This window comes from Vulpes lagopus, chromosome 12 (assembly GCF_018345385.1).
Source record: "Vulpes lagopus strain Blue_001 chromosome 12, ASM1834538v1, whole genome shotgun sequence".
Lineage (NCBI taxonomy): Eukaryota > Metazoa > Chordata > Mammalia > Carnivora > Canidae > Vulpes > Vulpes lagopus.
Window position 1 is genome coordinate 43,329,291 of NC_054835.1, and position 22,046 is coordinate 43,351,336.

Sequence of the window (22,046 nt, forward strand, 5' to 3'; positions counted from 1 at the left end):
GAGGAGTTTGTAGTTCAGCCTCCCATGTATAGGGAGGTGACAGTTCCAACTCCAGGTCAGGATCAAGCTCGGCATCTATTGCTACCCAATGTAACGGTTCAGCCTTTGGACTTGGAGCTTACCATAACTCCAGAACCCACCACGAAAGTTGAACATTCTACAACCGTGAAAAAAACAACTGCTCCTCCAAAGGACCTGGAAGTGACATTTGCACATCAAGAGCAGGTTCAAGCTCAGCATCCAATCTTGACTGAGGTCACAGTTCAGCCTTTGGACCCGGGGCTTCCTAGGACTCCAGAATTCACTAAGGAGATTGAGCATCCTCAACCTATGCAGGAGACTCCAATCCAGCTTCCAGGGCCACCTAAGGAGGTTACTGTAGCTCAATGTCCAGCATATCAGGAGGAGACCATTCTGCAGTATATCAGGGGGAGACCGTGCCCTGGTCTGGACCCTGCCCTTCTGACCTCCGGCCTTCGGGGATCCCCCGAACCCTGGTCTTGGCACTCTCCTGAACTCCGGCTTGAATCGCCCCAGGCACTTACCCCCCAGCAGAGCCGGGGGGGGGGCTGTAATACCTTGAGGTCCTCTGCTCCAGCCCAGATGTCGGCCCTCCTAAGCAGTTGACTGAGACTTTGGTTCCATCCCTGGACACGGATTCAAATGGTGAGCCGCCCCCAGAGACAGATCAGTATCTGAATGACAAGCCAACGCTGCACGAAAGGCTCTTACAAGTGGTTCCCACGTTGTGTTGGGATGAGAATCAGATCAGACCATAGTTCTGCCTTCTCCACTCAAAAGTAAGATGAAACCTGGAGATGAGCCAGAAGATCACCCACCAGTCATTTGAAATACTTGCTCCACCTCTGGACAGTCAGAGTTTAAAACCAACCAAGGTTTTTGTTTCATCCCCAAACCTGGACAAAGATCTAGTTCAGCATCGAAGGCTTGCCAAAGTTGTTATTGGAACTCCAAACCAATTTGCAAATAAAGAGCTCCTAGAACAACTACAGGACGATTATTCAGATTCTGGTACGGATATCATATATCCTGAGGAAAACCGACCAATGGATTCCCCAGGGGGACCAGATCAACCCCCAAAGCACCCTGAGGAGCTTGAAATTTCTTCACTCCTGCAGGAGACCCCTGCAGGACCTCTCCAGTCCACTTGAGAGGAACCTGAACCTTTTCTGCCTGGGGTGGAGGCCCAGGCCAAGCATCCAGAGTCCCCCGAAGAGACAGAAACACCTCCACTTCTTCAGGACGCTCTAGCTCAGCCTCCAGAGATCCTTAAGGAAGCTGGACATTCTGTAGGCCCACAGGAGGCCCCAGCTGAACCTTCAAGTACCCCTGAAGTCCAAAAGGAAGCCTCAGCTCAACCTACAGAGGCACCTGAGGAAGTAGAACCTTCGACCCCTCAGGAGGCCCCAGCTCAGCCACCAGAGGAGGAGGTACCACCTCAGGAGGTAAATGTGCCATCTCTGAGTCAGAATGAAGCTCAGCGGCCAAAATTACACAATGTCGTGTTAAACCTGTAGATTTGGCACTTACTGTAACTGTGACTCAGCCTCCACAGCACCCCGAGAAGGCTGAGCCTTCTCCAGTCCCATAGGAGGTCGCAGCTCAGCCTGTAGAGCTCCCCGAGGGGGCTGGGCCTACTCTAGTCACACAGGAGGCCCCAGAACAGGCTGTAGAGCTCCCTGAGGAGGCTGGGCCTACTCTACTCACACAGGAGGCCCCAGCTGGGCCTGCAGAACTCCCCGAGGAGTCTGGGCCTACTCTACTCACACAGGAGGCCCCGGCTCAGCCTGTAGAGCTCCCCGAGGAGGCTGGGCCTACTCTACTCACACAGGAGGCCCCAGCTGAACCTGCACAGCTCCCTAATGAGGCAGAATCTTCAACCGAGCAGGAGACCCCAGGTCAATCTCCAGGGGAGATAGAATCTTCTGCAACCCTGCAAGAGCAATGATCTCAGCCACCAGAGCTGTCTTTGGGGGAGGTGGAACCTATTCCAACCCAGCAGGAGCACCCAGCTCAACCTCTAGAGCATCATGAGGTGACAGTTGCACCTCCAGGTCACCATCAGGTTCAACATTTAAATCTGCCCAATATCACTGTTAAACCTGCAGACGTGCAGGTTACTGTAACACCAGAACCCACTACAGAGGTGGGACCTTTGCCAGTTCAGCATGAGTCTGTCGCTCAGCCCTCTGTGCCCCTTAATGTGGAACCTTTTGCAACCCAGCATGAAGCCCCAACTCTGCCTCCACAGTCCCCTGAGGAGATTGAACTTTTGCCATTTCAACAGGAGACTCCAACTGAGTCCCCAGAATCTCCCACACAGGAGAAACCTCCAACACAGCAGGAGACCCCTGTTCAGACCCCTGGAGAGGTTAAACCTTCCACAACCCAGCAGGACACCCTGGCTCAGGATTCACAGGCCCCTGAGGAGGGTGAATCACCTTCAACCCAGGAGGAGGCCCTGGCTCAACTTCCAGGGACTCAGGAAGAGAAGGAACCTTCTCCACCCCAGCAGGAGGCCCCTGCTGAGCTTCCACAAATCCCTGAGGAGGGTGAACCTTCCTCAATACAGGAGGAGAGCCAGGGTCATCATGCACAGACTCCTGAGAAAGCCAAACCTTCTTCAACCCAGCAGGAGGCCCCAACCCAGTATCCACAGGCCTCTGAGGAGGGAGAACCATCTCCAGCTCAGGAAGAGGCTCCCACTCAATTTCCACAGATGTCTGAGAAGAGTGAATCTTTAACCCAGGAGGAAAGCCAGGGGCAGCATCCACAGACCTCTGAGGAGGTTGCACCTTCTCCAATCCAACAAGAAGCCCCAGCTCAGCACCCACAGGCCTCCGAGGGGATCAAACCTCCTCTAACCCAGGGGGAGTCCCCAACTCAGCACCCTCAGACCCCAGAGGTGGGTGAGCCTTCTCCAACCCAAACAGAGGCCCCAGCTAAGTATCCAGAGTCCCTTGAGGGCATTGAACCTGTTCCGGCCCAGTCAGAGGCCACAGTTCAACCTCCAAATCCCCTAGGGGAGGTTAAACCTTCTGCAACCCATCAGGAAGCCCCAAGTCGGCATCTACAGACCTATGAGGAAGTTAACTCTTCTGCCACTCAGCAAGAAGCCACAGCTCAGTATCCAGAACCTTCTGGTGAGGTTGAACCTTCTCCAACCCAGCAGGAGGTCCCAGCTCACTCTCCAGAGCACCATGTGGTAACAGTTTCTCCTCTAGGTCAGAGTCAAGCTGAGCTTTTACTCTTCCCCAAAGTCACTGTTAAACCTGTGGATCTGGCACTTATCATAACTGCAGAGTCCACTAATGAAGCTGAAACATCTCTACCCCAGCAAGAGGCCTCAGCTCAGTCTGCCATGTCCCCGGAACAGTTGGAACCTTCTGCAATCCAGCAGGAGTTTCCAGAACAACATCCAGCCCCTGCTGAAAATGTTGAACCTTCTCCAGTCCAGCACGGAGTCCCAACACAGACTGGAGATCTTCCAGAGGAAACTGAACTTTCTCCAAGCCAGCAGTGGAGCTCATCTCTGCCTCAGATGCCTGTTGTAGGTGTAGAACCTTCTCCAGTCCAGCCTGAGCACCAGGCTCAGCCTCCAGAGTCCTCTACAGATATTGTAGCTCAGCCTCCAGTACATCATGAGGTGACATTCTCATCTCTAGGTCCTGGTGAAGCTCAGCATCCAATGTTGCCCAATATCACAGTAAAACGTGTAGATCTGGAGGTTTTCATAACTCCAGTGCCCACTAAGTTTGAACATTCTCCAGGGCAGCAGGGGGCCCCTGCTCAAGCTCCAGTTCCCCCTGAGCAGCTTGAATTTTCTCCAGCCCAGTCCAAGCTTCATTTCCAGGCTCCAGAGACCCCTGAAGATGAATTTCCTCCAGGCCAACAAGAACTCATAGTTCAGACTCAAGACCCTCCTAAGGAGATGGAACCTACTTCAGCGCAACAGGAGGTCCCAGCTGAGCCATCAGAGCCCGCTAAGGAGATTGAACCATGTGCAAATGAGTATGCAGTCTCAGCACATTCTCCAGGGCCCACTGAAGACGGCAAACCTCCAACCCAACCAGAGGTTCCAGCTCAGCCTCCTGTTCCCCAGCAGGTCCCAGCGATATCTCCTGAGCCCCCTCAGGAGGCAGAGCCTTCTCCCACACAACAGGAATCCCCAGCCCAGTCTTTAGAACTTGCTGACAAAGTGGAACCTCTTCCGGTCTCTCAAGAGACCCCTTCTCAGCTTCTGCAGTTTCCTGAGAAGGTGGAATCCTCTCCATTCCTGCAAGAAGCTCCATCTCTACCTCTAGAGCCCCTTAAGGAGGTAGAACTTTCTCCAGCCCAACAGGTGGCACAGACTCAGCCTTCAGAGCTCCCTGAGAAGCTAGAGTCATTTCCAATTCTGCAGCAGGCTTCAACTCAGTCCCCAGAGCCCCATCAAGAGGCAGAACCTTCTCCAGCTCAGCCTCCAGAGCCATCTAAGGAGGTTGAACCACAACTTCCAGTCCATAACGAGATGACAGTTCCACCTCAAGGACAAGATCAAGCTCAGCATTCAAGCTTGCCCAGTGTCACTGCTAAACCTGTTGACCTGGAGCTTACTGTACCTCCAGAGCCTTCTACAACCCTGTAGCAGACTCCAGCTCCTCCAGAGGATCCAGAGGTGACACTTCCACATCTAGAACATGTTGAGGCTCAGAGTCCAAGTTTGTCTGAAGTCACAGTTCAACCTTTAATCTGGAGCTTACCATAACACCAGAACCCATTACAGAGGTTGAAACTTCAACCATGCAAGAGACTCCAGGTCCTCCTTTAGAGCCACCTGAGGAGTTTGTAGTTCAGCCTCTCATGTATCGGGAGGTGACAGTTCCAACTCCAGGTCAGGATCAAGCTCGGCATCTCTTGTTACCCAATGTAACGGTTCAGCCTTTGGACTTGGTGCTTACCATGACTCCAGAACCCCCCACGAAAGTGGAACATTCTACAACCGTGAGAAATACTACTGCTCCTCCAAAGGACCTGGAAGTGACATTTGCACATCAAGAGCAGGTTCAAGCTCAGCATCCAATCTTGACTGAGGTCACAGTTCAGCCTTTGGACCCGGGGCTTCCTAGGACTCCAGAATTCACTAAGGAGATTGAGCATCCTCAACCTATGCAGGAGACTCCAATCCAGCTTCCAGGGCCACCTAAGGAGGTTACTGTAGCTCAATCTCCAGTATATCAGGAGGAGACCATTCCAACACCAGGTCGGAATCAAACTCAGTATCCATCAACACCCAATGTAACAGTTCAACCTTTGGACCTGGAGCTTACTGTAAGTCCAGAACCCACTACAGAAGTTGAACATTCTACAGCCCTGAAAAGGACTACAGCTCCTCCAAAAGACCTGGAGGTGACATTTGCACATCTCGAGCAGGTTCTGTCTTACCGTCCAAACTTGACTAACGTCACAGGTCAACCTTTGGACCTGGAACTTACCATAACTCCAGAATCCACTACAGAGATTGAACCTTCTCCAGCCATGCGTCTAGAGCTGCCTAAGGAACTTGTAGCTCAACCTTCCATATATCAAGAGGCAGCAGTTCCAACGTCAGCTCAGGATCAAGCTCAGTACCTGTGGTCACCAAATGTGACAACACAACCTTTGGCCCTGGAGCTTACCATAACTCCAAAACCCACTACAGAGGTTGAACAGTCTACAACTCTGCATCAGACTACAGCTCCTCCAAAGGACCTTGAGGTGACATTTCCACCCCCAGAGCAGGTTCAGGTTCAGCACTCAACCTTAAATAAAGTCACAGTTAAACCTTTGGACTTGGAGCTTACCATAACTCCAGAACCTACTACAGAGACCAAACCTTCTCCAACCATGCAAGAGACCCCAACTCAACCTCCAGAGCCACCTAAGGAGGTTGTAGTTCAATATCCATTCCATCAGAAGGGGACAGTTCCAACCCTAGGTCAGGATCAGGCTCTGTATCCAACTTTACCCAGTGTCACAGTTCATACTGTAGACATGGGACGTACCATAACTCCAGAACCTACTACCCAGGTTGAACGTTCTACAACCACCAAGACTACAACTCCCACTCCAAGGGACCTTGAGATGATGCTTGCACATCTAGAGCAGATTCAGAATCAACATCCAAACCTGACTGAAGTCACTGTTCCACCTATGGACCTGGAAATTACTGTAACTGCAGGATCCAATATGGAAGTTGAACCTTCTCCAGCCATGCAAGAGACCCCAGCTCAGCCTCCAGAGCCACCTAAGGAGGTTGTAGTTCAATATCCATTCCATCAGAAGGGGACAGTTCCAACCCTAGGTCAGGATCAGGCTCTGTATCCAACTTTACCCAGTGTCACAGCTCATCCTGTAGACATGGGACGTACCATAACTCCAGAACCTACTACCCAGGTTGAACGTTCTACAACCACCAAGACTACAACTCCCCCTCCAAAGGACCTTGAGATGACGCTTGCACATCTAGAGCAGATGCAGAATCAACATCCAAACCTGACTGAAGTCACTCTTCCACCTATGGACCTGGAAATTACTGTAGCTGCAGGACCCAATATGGAAGTTGAACCTTCTCCAGCCATGCAAGAGACCCCAAGTCAGCCTCCAGAGCCACCTAAGGAGGTTGTAGTTCAATATCCATTTCAGCAGGAAGTGATGATTCCAACTCCAAGTAAGGGTGAAGGCCAGCATCCAGAATCACCCAGCATCACATTTCATCATGTGGGCTTGGGGCTTACCATTACTCCAGAACCTATTACAGAGGCTAAACATGCTGCAACCACGAAAGACTACAGCTCCTTCTCCAGCGGACCTTGAGGTGACACTTGCACATCCAGAGCGTGTTCAGAGTCAACAGCCAAACCTGACTGAAGTCACTGTTCCACCTATGGACTTGGAAATTACTGTAAGTCACCAACCAGAGTCATCTGAGTCGGTTCTCCCCCCAACGACTCAGCACTCAGTGGTGCATTTTGCAAAATACTTCCCAGAAACGGCATATACAACTTTAACTGAGCAGCCAGAACAGAATGTTACCACAAACGTCAACATATGTGAGCTCTGTACCTGCAAAGATGAGACGCTGTCGTGTAGTGGTTTCAGCCCAAAGCAGAGGCTCCGCAGAGTGCCTGTGCCAGAGCCCAACATGGACAACAACACCTTCACCATCTTGTAAGAATTGCCTTTTCTCATTTGCTCCCTGCCTCCTGCTTGACACAGCAGCCTTTCTTTGAGGTCTTCCTGGGCCTTTGTCATCTCCCCAACCATGTTGACTGACTCTCTCTTTTTACCTTTTCTTTGTCAACTGTCCTTATCTTCATTTTCCTGTTTGCTGTGGTTCTCTCGTCTGCACTCGTTTACTTGTAATTGTCCTTATTCTTTATCCAGTTTTTTTAGCCCCATGATTTCATCCCTTAACCTCTACTCTCCCATCTTTATAGCAACATGTCCCTCTTTCCATCTCCTTGGTGATATACAAAAAAGTGGTTAAGAGTAGAGATTCTGGAATTAGACTGCCTGGGTTTGAATTGAGTTCTGTCACTTATTAGCTTTTGATTCAATTTCCTTATCTATAAAATGGGGTAATAGTTACTACCTTGTGGGATTATTGTGAGATTTGGTGAGTTAATACATATAAAGCACGTTTTCAGTGCCTCGCATATATGTGAGTGTTAGCTATTATTTGATTCCTCAGCTATGTTTAGAACTCATCTTTGTCCCTTGGTTTTCTATATACAGCCCCCATTTTGTGCCCAGCCCAGGACTCAGTACTGTGGCAGCCATGCAAGTATGGCATTGTCTTTAGAATATGAAATAATAGGTGGGAAGAAAGGAAATAGGCATAGAAAGACAGGTGACCTATGATTAAGTACAGACTATAGGTGCTGTAAGTCACCAGAATCTGTAATCAATGGAGTGTAGGGGTCAGAGAAAGCTGCATGGATAAGCTAAAACTTCAGCTGAGATTTAGAGTGGCTATGATTTGTTAAATACAGCAAGAATAGGGAGTATAGTCTAAGCAAAGGCACAGCTGAAAGAATGATCAGGAATTAAGAATTAGCTTAGGAGGGCAGCCCCAGTGGCTCAGCGATTTAACGCCACGTTCAGCCCGAGGCGTAATCCTGGAGACCCGGGATTGAGTCCCACATCGGCTCCCTCCATGGAGCCTGCTTCTCCCTCTGCCTGTGTCTCTGCCTTTCTCTCTGTGTGTCTGTCATGAATAAATAAATAAAATCTGAAAAAAAGCATTAGCTTAGGAAACAGTGAAAGATACGATTATGAAAACCCTTGACTATCAGCTAGAAGGGTTTGAAAGTTATGCTGAGATATAGAGAGTCATTGAAAGTTTTCCAGAAAGACATATGTATCACCAGAACAAGAGGATTGTTTTCTATTCCCTATGTACAGAGATCTAAAGAGGAAAGCTTGATCCAGGGAAACCAGAAAGAATGGTCTAGCAAAAGCTGGGAGTAAAGTGACAAGGGGCCAGATCAGAATGGCTGTGATAGGAGTAGAAAGAAAATCCTGAGAGCACCCCAGAGGAAGAAGCAACAAGACTGCGTAACTGCTGAGGGGAGTAGTGGGTAGGGTGCATCCAGACAAGAGAAAAATCAACTATAACTCTCAGAAATTTCTGTCCCGGATGAGCAGGTGGAAATACAGCAGTTGGGAAGGACAGCCAGGTGGAGGGAGATAAATTCAGGTTTAGGCATCTTTTATCAGGGAACATAAAGCAACCAGAAGGCTTTTTGGTTGACTGGAAATGGCCACTAGGCAGATGGGCAGATGGCTATCTGTTTGGCCTTATTTCTGACTCCCCTGAAAAAAATGTGTATATAAACTGAATAGGGGGGAGGATTCCTGGGTGGCTCAGTGGTTTGGTGCCTGCCTTCGGCCCCGGGCGTGATCCTGGAGTCCAGGGATTGAGTCCCGCGTCGGGCTCCCTGCCTGGAGCCTGCTTCTCCCTCTGCCTGTGTCTCTGCCGCTCTCTCTCTCTCTCTCTCTCTCTCTCTCTCATGAATAAATAACACCTTAAAAAATGAATAGGTAAGTTGTTGCTGAGGGAAGAAGATAAGTTAAAGGTAAGATTCAGTCATATACGGAATTAGTGATTAAAACTGAACTCAGGCATTTCATAGCTTCTTTGAAATACTTGCAATTCATGGATACATTCTCATTTTTTTTAATGTCACAAGCATATAGGATAAAATGTGAAAATCCCACCCAACCCCCCCTACCACCCATAAGATAACTCCTGTTACCATTTTGGTGTCTGTCCTTCCCATCACTTTCCTTTGCAATTTTTCCCCTAATCAGGTAATACTTTTTATTCCTTGCTCAGTGATTTGTTGCTTTTCCCTGTGTAACATGTCTAAGAAATCTCTCCATATTAGTTCCTCTCATTTCTAACTTCTCCTAACAGCTGGAGAGATTTCAAAAGAAGTCACTGGGCCAAACCTTTGGTGTTCCTGGCATAGGATTTCTTTACCTTTGTTTGCTGGCATAGGATTTCTTTACCTTTGTTTTATACTTTCTTTTTTTGCCATTTTTCTGTTGAATTATTTTCTCATTGATTTACAGAAAGAACCATTTTAGACACATAGAGGTGATTTGGAGAAAAATACCTATATTCATAAAGTAATTAACTGGCATTATCTATCCAAGAAATTAGACAGATAGGAAGTTCCGGTTCTAAGGAGATGGCTTGTTTACACCAATGGCCCCACATTTCCTTATTAATTGTGCAAACTGGGATGCTGATAGCTATGGATATTAAGAAGCTGGTATTTTCTGCATTTTGCATATTCCCCCAAGGTTGCCAATGATTCTTTTACTTATTCTGTTCCTTCTTTTCCTAACTAGTCAAGGATCTGAACTGTGTTTCTTCACAGAAATTTCCAAGGAAACTCTATTTCTTACATTGAGGAAAATACATGGAAGCCATACCGTTGGACTGAGAAATTGTGAGTATATTTTCTCCAAATATGAATACAAAAAACTGCATCCTAAGATCCTTCTTAGTCAAGAATTTTGAAGTCAGTATCTTGGAGGAAAGGTATTTCCCCCTCCATATCCCAAATCAACCTCTATTGATGGCAATTCTATGTTTATCTTGAAAATTGAATTTCACGGGCTCTCTTTAAAATTTAGAGTCAATCTAAACTTATTTTCCATTATATAGGAATACATGATGATATCCTCAATATATAAAAATGAAAGAATAGATAAAGTGAACATCTTCTTTGTGTTCTGATCCCCTACCACTGAGATAGCCACTACTCTGGATTTAGTATATATCCTTCCAGATCTTTTTCCATGCATTTGTCTACATACATATTTATAGACAACAAAATAGGTTTGTTGTGGGATTTTCTTACCTTGTTTTTGTTTTTTGTTTTTACATAAATGATAACTTCCTACAACTTGATTCTTTTGCTTATGCTTATGCTTATGAAATAATCTTTTGATTCTTTTATCTTATGTCTTAGATTTCTTTTCTTTTAGTACATAGATAGGGGGTTACCCCATTCATGTATATGCCTGTGTAATATATTCCAAAGTATGAATGTATATAGTAATTCTCCTATTGATGAATGTTTAGACTGTGTCCCATTTTCTTGTCACATGCGCTGCTGTAGTGAACTGCCTCAACCATGCATCTTTGTGTATGTGGGCAGGTATTTCTGTAGAATAGATATCTAGAAATGGAATTGTTTGACTAAAGACTATGTAGATGTAAAATTTTAATTGCCCTCAAAAAAGTTGTGCCAACTTAAACTCCAACCCATAGACCATGACAGCATTCACATCCTCATACCACCCACTACTGGATATTCTCCATTTCTTGGCTGATCTGATGGGTGAATAAAAGGGGTCCCATGTGAATTTGAAGTTTTCTGATTACTTGTAAATTTAAATACCTATGTTTACTGAACATTTGTATTTCTTGAGTGAATTTTCTGTCCTTTGCCAATTTTCTGTTATCTTTTTAAACAACTGATCTGTAGAAAAAGTCAATGTAGACACAAGTGTTTTTAGAAATAAAATATTAAGTCAAAGCAATTAACTGGTGTTTTTATGAGAGTTTTGTGTCATATCATTAGTGCAACTTGAGCAGAGAAGTCACAAATGACTCCTGAATTAACAATAAAAGACACAGTAATCATAGCAATCTAAAAATAGGGATTATGATCCCTCTAAAGTAGATTTTGCCCCTCAGTTTGATATCTTATTGGTAAGGGAGAAATGCTAGAACTAGGCATTTGTTTTTTATTTTGTGAATTTCTTAAATACTATGTGTAGTTTACATTTCTCCATGATAGTGTCTGACTGGGAGATTTTATTTCCCAAACTTATAAGAAAACTGAAAATAATTGTCACAAGAAATAAATAACGTTAGTTTTCTTTAGGGAATGGAGGGGGATGGGTGGGCTGAGGACAAGGGTAGGAGAAAAACTTTGCGTTGTGTACTATATACCTTTGGAATTTTGGGCCATGTGAATATATATTACATATTTTTAAAAAATGAATTGAAATTAAAAAATTAATTTCTAAAGATCATGTGCTTGGGAATTTATATACTAGAACACGAATGTGGTAAGTCCTGCAGATGTCTGGTTCAGCTTGAGGGTTATACCTTGTAAGCAGAGGTTCCTAACTATGGATCACTGCTCTCCTGGGGCAGGATTTTAACCTGTGTTTCTATATATATATCTATTGGATGATATCTGCCAACAGTAGAATGAATAAAGTGTGGTATAGTTATAAAATGGAACACTATTTGTTTGAACCATAAAGCCACATAAGTAATCTCAAATTTTCTGATAGCCACTTAAAAATTAAAAGTAAAAAGAGAGAGATGACATAAATGTTAATATATTTTGTTTAGCTCTTATATCCAAAATATTATTTTGACATATAATTATTATACCCATTATTAGTAAGATAGTCTATGTTTTATACTGTCTTCAAAATATCCAATATCATTTCTACATGTAATCAGTACAAAAATTATTGAGAGTTTATGTTCTTTTTTCCATAGTAACTCTTTGAAATCCCAATTTGATTTCTAATCTTTTATCAAGAATACTTGATCTGTATTTAGATTTCATAAAAATTACAGTTGAAAAAGTAATATCAAATACCTATATTGTTGCAAACATATTTAAACATTTTCTAATAAATGTTGAGTATCAATTTTTTCCTTTGTATGTTAAAGTAATTAAAATTAATTAAATTAAAAATTCAGCTCCTCAGTCACACTAGCCACTCCCAAGTATTCAGTAGCCACATGTAGCTAGACATGCAATACTAGGTATTGAAATGAACCAACCTCAGCTACATGCAACAATATAATGAATTTATATGATAATATTGAGTTAAAGAAGCAACTTAGAAAATAATACATATAATATGATTCCATTTATATAAAGTTCAAGAAGAGGCAAAACTAAATTATGTTGTTTATGGCTGACATATGATAGGTAAAACCAGTGGAAGACGAAGAAGGAGGCTCAAGGTAAATTGGCAATTATTAAAGCAGAATTTCAGAACTAGACTTTAGAACTCCTATTTCACTCCCCTTGTTTTACACCCAGGAAACTACCAAAGGCAGAAAGAATATTGATTTGGTCTAATGCTTTGCCTGGATCCAGCCAAATTAGCTTCCCAGACAAATCTGAGTTAGAATGGAACTGACACAGAGCATCTACTGTCACTACTCCTTTAAAGAAAAAGGGTGGATGGGGATCCCTGGGTGGCGCAGCGGTTTGGCGCCTGCCTTTGGCCCAGGGCGCGATCCTGGAGACCCGGGATCGAATCCCACGTCGGGCTCCCGGTGCATGGAGCCTGCTTCTCCCTCTGCCTATGTCTCTGCCTCTCTCTCTCTCTCTCTGTATGACTATCATAAATAAATAATAAAAAAAAAATAAAAAAATAAAAATAAATAAATAAAATAAAATGATCACAGTCTGCTGTGCCTTTAAAAAAAAAAAAAAAAAGAAAAAGGGTGGAGAGGGGTTGGGTGCACCTGTTCCTGCTGGTACTGACCATCAGGCCTGGCTACAGAGTCTTGGGCTAAGAGGGCTAGTCTTCAAGGCTGATGGAAGGCAGAAAAATAGGACTCCTTCCTGTAAAGTGGCAGGAAAACTTCCCTCCTCCTCCTGGTTTTTGATCCACCACTCTCCATTCCCTTTGTCCAGACTCCAGAGACTGTTAACTGGGAGAGGCCTTAGGTAATAGTTTGTCTCTTCCTTTTATAATAAGGAAATGGAGAAGAAAGGGAAGGTAAATTGCCCCATGGGCATACTGCTACTGAGTGTCAGAAGATGGTTCCTTTCCAGAGGGGCACTTCTCCTCTGATTATACTGTTCTTGGGCTGCGAGCTACATTTTATGTCACAACTCAGTACATACATACTGTAAAGACATAAGCAGGTTTTTAAAAATATTTTTTAATTTATTCATGTGAGACGCAGAGAGAGAAGCAGAGAGATAGAGGGATAAGCAGGCTCCTCTCATGGAGCCTAATGTGGGAGTCAATCCCCAACCTGGATCACCCACACCCTGAGCCAAAGGGATTACTCAACTGCAGAGCCACCTGGGCGTCCCAACATAAGCAGTTTCTAAGACAAACTTACTATACACTCTGATTTTTTCTATGTTGTTTGTATTCAAAAATAATATTTTGTGTTTTACTGCTGGCTGTGACCTTTAAGCTGATTTCACGACTCACTCACTCATTAGCCACAGCCTGCAGTGAGAAAGTCAGTGAGTTAGGTAACTTTGTTGGTTGGACTCATGCATTTATTTGGTGTGAATGAACTTGTAGGATAAAGCAGCTAGGAAAATAGAAACACCTCTCTCTCCTCCTCCCCAGCAAATGATGCCTATGAGACAAAGTCCAAAGGGGACCAAAGTAAAATGCTTCTGGAGAGAGTAAAGTGCTTCTGTGTTATACTTGCACAGTTTGTTCACTGCACGAGGGCACTTGGCCAAGGGCCCAGGTGAGCAGGATGAAAATCTTGCTTCTACTCAATGCCAACCCACATACAAAGGCCTCCCCAGAGAAATTGTGGGGCCATTTTGGACAGACATGGGAAAATTCTGGAAGTCTAGCATGCATGGGATTATTTTCAGGATCCCAGGTCTGTAGTGATTTTGCTTCCTGTGATTATGGACTGAGATGTCCTAATAGGACCAGAGATACACATTGTGAGAGGCATGAGAAATGGCGTGAATCACTAATTGTCTGCATATGTGTTTCCTCCAAGGCTCTTCTTTAATTCTCTGCTGCATAAGAGATGTTCAGTCGAACGTGAGAGTCAGGTAAGTCTGAGGAAAATAAATTCTCATGGATGGAGAAAGCAGGGAAATGCAGAACTAACACTGTCCTTTCTGTTTTCTAGGAGGGTTTTTTCTGGAGAAGGCGGCCACTTTGGCTTCGACACATGTACAGACCTCTTAATGCCACACGGAAGAAAAACATGGCACAGAAGCTACCCGACAGGGATTCTTCTGATGAGGATGAGATTTTCAACAAGGAACCAGGTACTTGATTGGGGACAATTTATAATTCTTTTCTAAAATGCGTTAATTATGAAAAGTTTAATTGTTCCTTTACATAGTTAAAGGCATTCTTCTTCATTTTTGCAGAGAGAAAGGTGATGCCCCAGCAGAGAAGCCTCAGGCTGCAGATTCAGCTGCTGAAGACCTGGGTGAGGAGAGCGACAGTGAACTCCGCTCTGTCATCGTCCTCAAGTGACCTTGTCCTGCCTCAGGCTGTCTATAAAATTTGTTTTCTTCTTCTTTTTCTTAAAAACATTTTTATTGGTGTTCAATTTGCTTACATATAGAATAACACCCAGTGCTCATCCCATCAAGTGCCCCCATCAGTGCCCCTCACCCCTTACACCCCCACCCCCTGCTCTCCTTCCCTTCCACTACTCCTAGTTTGTTTCCCAGAGTTAGGAGTCTATGTTCTGTCTCCCTTTCTGATATTTCCCACTCATTTTTTTCTCCTTTCCCCTTTATTCCCTTTCACTATTTTTTGTATTCCCCAAATGAATGAGATCATATAATGTTTGTGCTTTCCGATTGACTTACTTCACTCAGCATAATACCCTCCAGTTCCATCCACGTCGAAGCAAATGGTGGGTATTTGTCGTTTCTAATGGCTGAGTAATATTCCATTGTATACATAGACCACATCTTCTTTATCCATTCATCTTTCGATGGACACCGAGGCTCCTTCCACACTTTGGCTATTGTGGACATTGCTGCTATAAACATCGGGGTGCAGGCGTCCTGACGTTTCATTGCATCTGTATCTTTGGGGTAAATCCCCAGCAGTGCAATTGCTGGGTCGTAGGGCAGGTCTATTTTTAACTCTTTGAGGATCCTCCACACAGTTTTCCAGAGTGGCTGCACTAGTTCACATTCCCACCATAAAGTTTATTTTCTGATATTGGCTTCTCAGCATTGCTTGTAAAATACTTATTTTTCTCATATTAAAAATGTATAAATTAATAACCAATTCTAGCCATGTGGTAAGGAATTAAAATGGAAATAAACATGTATATACAGGTAACAGGGGCCATTGGTGAGAGGAACAGGCCTGAAGCTAGAATCCCTCGTGGGAGACTGTACTTCCACAAGAGGCAGTGCACGCAGGAAGGATGAATAGGGGTATCTTCCCCTCATTTCCCCAATAAAATCAGTGTCTGAAAACTGGAAAACGTATCTCCAGGTGTACAGACTATTAAATCAATTGGCAGTTTATTCTGGTGCTCTCTCCCCTGGTTCACCAAATACAAGTTATTCACAACATGCTTGACCTGCCCATAGAAGATCATCTGTTTCTGGCCCCTCTTGTAAGATTCTTAGCGTTACCAGAATATTTGGATCACTGAGCCTAGCTCCACAGTAGGGCTAAGGCCTCTTTTTCTTCCCAAGTGCTCAAACTCATGCACAAAATATGTGCCCCGTCTTGGCATAGGGGGTTCTTCATTCATACAAGCTATAGATAATTCACATTGGGGTATTTTGTTTCTTTTCGTTAAAAAAAAATCCCAACCCTTGGATAGCTAGCAGGGAGGGGCTGGAGGGCTAGGGTAAAGAAAAATGTGTGAGGGTGGTAATTACCCAAGACTGCCCTCCTCAGTCCTTTATTTCAGAAAATATATTGGTGGTGCCACTTACCCATTCTCATGGACCACCCTACTAGCCTCTCCTGACTCCACTGAGGGTCAGATGTGTGCTATCAGGCTCTCTCCCAACTGCCACCCACCACCAAACCTACTACTGCCTTCCTCAACCAACACAGATAATGAAGCACAGGGATAATGAAGCGCAATCTGTGGAAGAAGCACAACTCCCTCCACTTCTGGGATGCCAGGGTGGCTCAGATGGTTAAGCATCCAGCCCTTGGTATCAGCTCCGGTCATAATGTCTTACAAGGAATGGCTGCTCACCACTGTGGGGCTAGCAGTGGTGAATGTCAGGTTACTCTACCACAGCTGCTTTCCATACATTCAAAGCTGCTGCTGCCACTCAAAAGTCAGTACACTTCGGGAACCCACTGCTGAAGTCACTGCAGCCCTCCATGGTCCCAAGCCTGTGACTGGCAACATGGAGCCCCAACATGTAGCCTGCACATCTGCTACTGCAGAGGAGGAAAGAATGGTTTCCACCTCCTTTTCACCTCCTAGATTTCACACAGGTACATTTTATTGGCAGAACTCTGCTGTCAAGGGAATCTGTGAAATGTGGTTTGTGGGCTTCTAGCACCTGCAAAGAAAGGGATAGAAGTGGGTAGCAAGAGCCAACCAATACTATCTAACAAATGGGTGGGTGTTCAAGTCTTTCTAAAAGGAAGGTGTTGTCTCCATGGAGTAGTAACATGGTGGAGAGCTAGCTAAGTCAGAAACACAAAAGGTGTCCTTCTAGCTGGGCAGCAGGTTAAGGTACCAGATACTGGATGCCAATCACGTGCAGTCATCCCCAGAGGTGACTGGAGAAGCACTTGGAGTTGATTCTTAGCTTGGCCTCCAGAATGTTCTCACTGGAATGAAAGCTGCATGGACTAATGGCAGTGAGGTATCTGAGAAAACATAGCCCCCATTCAAAAGGGCTGCCAGAGGAAACGGTGCCCATAGGGAAACAGAGTTTCTAAAAATGTGGCCTTGTGGGGATCCCTGGGTGGCTCAGTGGTTGAGCGCCTGCCTTGGGCCCAGGGCATGATCCTGGAGTCCTGGGATGGAGTCCCGCATCGGGCTCCCTGCATGGAGCCTGCTTCTCCCTCTGCCTGTGCTCTGCCTCTCTCTCTCACACACATGAATAAAAAATAAAATCTTTTTAAAAAATTTGGCCTTTGGACCTCTAAACTCAAACATCCTTGGGATGCTTATTTAAAAGGCTGATCCTGAAAAATAAGCAAATTAATTTTAAAAGCTGATCCTGAACATCTCCCCTGTCAAAAACAAACCAAAAGGCACTACTTAAAGTGGTCCAGACAGATTTCCATAGTAATAGAATATTGCAGTGGCACAGGGGAAAGGGTCCATCGTGAACGGAACTCAACTGGGGCAAGTGCAGAGGTGACTGAGTATTGCACAGGGAGATTGAGGGACTAGGGAAGGGAATGAGTAGGGGCTCCATAGAAGTGAAAGATTACAACAGGCAGGAAGGGGCAGGAAGGGGGTTAGCCCAGATGGAACCATCTGGATTTGCTAACTGGCACTCACCAAGGCTAGACTCCTTCTCTCTCACAGAAGCTGGGACACAGGGGCCCTATCTTCAGGTGGTGGCTGGAATAAGCAGCAAATTCTTTAGACAGCCTTGAGTTCCACGGGCAGGCACTTTAGGGGACGCTGGGGTCTTACTAGGGCAGGGCTCAGGAGCTGCTCAAAACTCTGTTAGCCTTTGCTCCAGGCTTCCCGGGCTTCAGGAACGTGGGCCCCGCCCCGCGGCTCCTCCCGCCCCGCCATTGGCTCCGCGGGCCGGGGGCGGGGCCGAGCGCCCAACCGCCGGGAGGGCTTCAGGCGCCGCGAGCGCAGTTTCCGGGTGTCGGTGGCGGAGAGGCCGGCGCGTCGGGTCGGAGGCGCAGAGGCTGCAGCGGCCAGGAGCGACCCCCGCCCCCTCCCCGCTCCCTCTGGTGACCCCGGGGTCAGGGGGGAGGGGGGGAGGGGCGGCGGGGTCGAGATGCGAACGGGCGGCGGGCGCGGTCCGTGGTCCCAGCCCCCTGGTTCCTTTGCGCCGTCCTGCTTCAGGACCCTTTGCCTTCCCCGTTCCAGCCCCGCACCCTGCCCCCTCGGAGCCGAGCCTTCAGCCCGCACAGCCCCTGCGGACCGCCCCCTCCATCTTCTCCCGACGGGGACCCGCGCCCAGCACGTACCCCCACCCCTCACCTCTGGTGTTGCTGCTGCAGCCACACCCTTGAGCCCTGGTAGTCCAGTTCCAACCCCGAGCGCAGACACATCCTCCTCTGCCCTCTGAAGCATCACGTCCTCACCCCTCAGCCCCTGTGGCAATCCCGGTGCCCCACGCCAACCTCCTCTGAGCCCCACCGCTATGGCTTTCCCCTTTTCTGACTCAGCTTTCTTATCCCAGTCCCCCAAGGTCTGCTCAGCCCTAACACCCCACCTCCACCCCCCCTTATTCAATGCCTGCCATCCAAGCGGATGCCCTGCTGAGCTCACCCCTTCTTGATAGCTCTGATCTCAGCCCTATCCCAAGTCTTCGATGCATCTTCTTGTCCACACGGACTCAACCCCTCACTTCCCAGCCCACCACATACTTTCTTTCCATCTCCAACCATCCTTCATCTTTGCTAAACTGTCCCTGACTCTTGCAGCCCCAGTTCCAACCACCCCAACCCCATCTTCTTAAAATGAGGTCTCCATGCCCCCATCTCTTCCTCTCAGCTCTGTGCCCATTCTTCCCTTAATGCGGTCCCCATCTGATTGAAAACTTAGTGCAGTCTCTTCTCAGCCTCACCTGCTGCCCCCCAACAGCCAATCCAGGTGCTTTTTCAGAGCCGGGTAGTTACTGAGTAGCTCGATTGGTACAGGGCCTCAGATGGTAAGTAAGTGTGGAGGAGTAGAGATCTATGTCCCGTGGGTCAAGAGGTTTTCCTGAATGTCTGGTCTCCTGCACCTGTCCTCAAGGATTGTGTTTCTAGCATTCATATTATGTTACTTGTGTTGGCTGCTGCAATGGTACCTTATCATCCAAATACCTGGAAGGTGAGGGATGGCTACTCATTCAGCCTGGGACAGTGGAAGCTTATCACTTCCTTTTGGACTGTAATCTGTAGAACCTCAGGGGGTTGCACTACGTGGGGTTGGCTGTGGTCACAGACCCATGCCCATGAAGGTTTTCCTGTCATTTAGAGACGACCCTCACCCGGGGCTCCTCCCAGCCAGAGCTGATTGCAAGTTAGTCCCAGTACTGAACACAGGGAACACAGTACTAGACGTGATGTTACATGTTGTGAAGAGTGTAGGTGAGTGGATCCTGGGGAAGCTGATGGCTAGGTGGCTTTGGAGGCTTTTGAACTGCTTCCTCTTTTTGTAGGTGCTGCATCGTTGAGTTTTGACCATTTTGATTGCCCTTGAACTGAGAGACCAAGTTCCCCCAGAGTAGCTAGACATTCTTGAGGCACCCAGGCCCATTTGTTAACATTTATAATTTATAATTTCCTGGGCTTTTTGGATACACATCCCCTCTAAGTTCTGGTGACCAGGCCCCAAGGGATTGGCTGTTTGACAGTAATTGTAAAGGGCCCCAAAGAGGACCCATTGTCTTTGCTTGCCATTTATAGTCTCACTTCTTTGAAAATTGAATGCCTGTCTACCTTCAGTATCCCTCCGTAAAGGTGTCTATCCTCTTGCCTTTCTTCTGCTTCCTGATCTCCCTCTCTCCTCCATCTCCCTCCTCCTTCAGCTCAAAACCCCCCCCCCCTAAAAAAAAACCCTCTTCTAAAAACCTAAAAACCTAAAACCCCCTTCTCCCTGTTTGAAGGGCTATGTCTGGCTTTTGTGGAAAGCAGATTCAACATATCGAAGGGAAATGAAAACGCAGACGGCAGCTTCGACTACAGCATCTTCCAGATCTACAGGCATTTCTGCTGCAAGGATTACCGGAGTCACTCAGAAAACATTTGCCACGAGGACTGTCAAGGTCTGGCCAGGGCCCCAGGGTGGAAAAGCTCTACTCACAGAACTTCTCCTCCTATTCAAAGCCTGGGAGTGTCCCCAGAGGGACTTCCCATGGAGTTTTTGCTGAGCAGAGGACAAGTGGCTGTAGTGCCCATCCACTTAGCAGATTCTTTGGTGTACAGGATCTAGAAAAGCTCTGCATAGTCAATAGCAGAACAGGAGCAACAGCAGCAGCCAATATTTTTGAGAGTGTGTCATATACTAAGCACTTTACCTGCAGAGCCCATTTCACCCAGCGTGTCATGTGATGGAAACTATTATGATGCCCGCTTTACAGATGAGCAAACTGAGGCTCATAGAACCAGTGCCGAATACCAGGCTGGTGGCCCTGAAGGCTCCACTCTAACCATCAAGTAATAACTTTGGCCAGTGTCTGATTAAAGGCCAAGTGCAAACTGCCCACCTCAGAGCCACTCCAGGAGGCTCCATAGGTCCATGACTTGGACCTTCCCTCCTCTTTCATACTCTGATTCATATCCTGAGACTCTTCAGAGCCTAGCAGCACACATCTTACCCTCACTGGAGTCAGGAGAGGCTAGTAGGGTGGTCCATGAGAATGGGTAAGTGGCACCACCAATATATTTTTTGAAATAAAGGGCTGAGGAGGGCAGTCTTGGGTATTAACCACCCTTACACACAGACACACAGAGGGGCCCTCCAGCCCCTCCCTGCTAGCTATAGAAGGGTTCGGATTTTTTTGGGCGGGGGTATTTTTTTTAAAGAAATGTAACAATACCCCAATGTGAATTATCTATAGCTTGTAAGGTTGAAGAACCCCCTATGCCAAGACGGGGCACATATTTTGTGCATGAGTTTGAGCTCTTGGGAAGAAAAAGAGGCCTTAGCCCTACTGTGGAGCTAGGCTCAGTGATGCAAATATTCTGGTAACGCTAAAAATCTTACAAGAGGGGCCAGAAATAGATGATCTTCTATGGGAGGTCAAACATGTTGTGAATAACTGGTATTTGATGAACCAGGGGAGAGAGCACCAGAATAAACTGCCAGTTGATTTAATAGTCTGTACACCTGAAGATACATTTTCCAGTTTTCAGACACTGATTTTATGGGAGAAATGAGGGGAAGATACCCCTATTCATCCTTCCCTGCGTGCACTGCCTCTTGTGGAAGTACAGTCTCCCACGAGGGATTCTAGCTTCAGGCCTGTTCCTCTCACCAGTGGCCCCTGTTACCTGTATATACATGTTTATTTCCATTTTAATTCCTTACCACATGGCTAGAATTGGTTATTAATTATACATTTTTAATATGAGAAAAATAAATATCTTGCAAGCAATGCTGAGTAGCCAGTATCAGAAAATAATCTTTATAGACAGCCTGAGGCAGGACAAGGTCACTTGGTGACGATGAAGGCGTGGAGTTCAGTGTCCCTCTCCTCACCCAGGTCTTCTGCAGCTGAATCTGCAGCCTGAGGCTTCTCTGCTGGGGCATCACCTTTCTCTCTGCAAAAAAGAAGAAGAATGCCTTTAACTCTGTAAAGGAACAATTAAACTTTACATAATTAACTCATGTTAGAAAATAATTATAAATTGTCCCCAATCAGGTACCCTGGTTCCTTGTTGAAAATCTCATCCTCATCAGAAGAATCCCTGTCGTGTAGCTTCTGTGCCATGTTTTTCTTCCGTGTGGCATTGAGAGGTCTGTACATGTGTCGAAGCCAAAGTGGCCGCCTTCTCCAGAAAAAGCCCTCCTAGAAAACAGAAAGGACATTGTTAATTCTGCATTTCCCCTGCTCTCTCCAGCCACGGGACTTTATCTTCCTCAGATTTACCTG

At 46.3% G+C, this 22,046-nt stretch overlaps 2 protein-coding genes and 1 long non-coding RNA gene across 4 annotated transcripts; all 3 read left to right on the forward strand.

Moving 5' to 3' along the window:
• Positions 1-1,969: 1,969 nt before the first annotated feature.
• LOC121474004 (leucine-rich repeat-containing protein 37A-like) lies at positions 1,970-4,146 on the forward strand (the record flags this gene model as incomplete). The annotated part of the gene is made up of 2 exons (XM_041726836.1): positions 1,970-4,022; positions 4,127-4,146. Coding segments are annotated over 2 exons (2,073 nt in total), but the record flags the coding sequence as incomplete, so codon positions are not given.
• A 2,537-nt stretch (positions 4,147-6,683) lies between these two features.
• LOC121473661 (leucine-rich repeat-containing protein 37A2-like) lies at positions 6,684-14,921 on the forward strand. The gene is made up of 5 exons (XM_041726225.1): positions 6,684-7,209; positions 9,930-10,001; positions 14,309-14,363; positions 14,444-14,585; positions 14,691-14,921. The coding sequence occupies exons 1-5, from the start codon at positions 6,758-6,760 to the stop codon at positions 14,888-14,890; spliced, it is 921 nt and encodes a 306-aa protein (XP_041582159.1). The 5' UTR covers positions 6,684-6,757; the 3' UTR covers positions 14,891-14,921.
• Positions 14,922-17,450: 2,529 nt separating this feature from the next.
• Positions 17,451-21,820, forward strand: LOC121473665. 2 transcript variants are annotated; one of them, XR_005983193.1, is made up of 3 exons: positions 17,456-18,189; positions 20,058-20,216; positions 21,657-21,820. It is a non-coding gene; the product is annotated as an uncharacterized LOC121473665 (long non-coding RNA). The 2 variants fall into 2 exon arrangements; XR_005983192.1 differs by lacking the exon at positions 21,657-21,820 and having other exon boundaries at positions 17,451-18,189; positions 20,058-20,217.
• Positions 21,821-22,046: the final 226 nt, after the last annotated feature.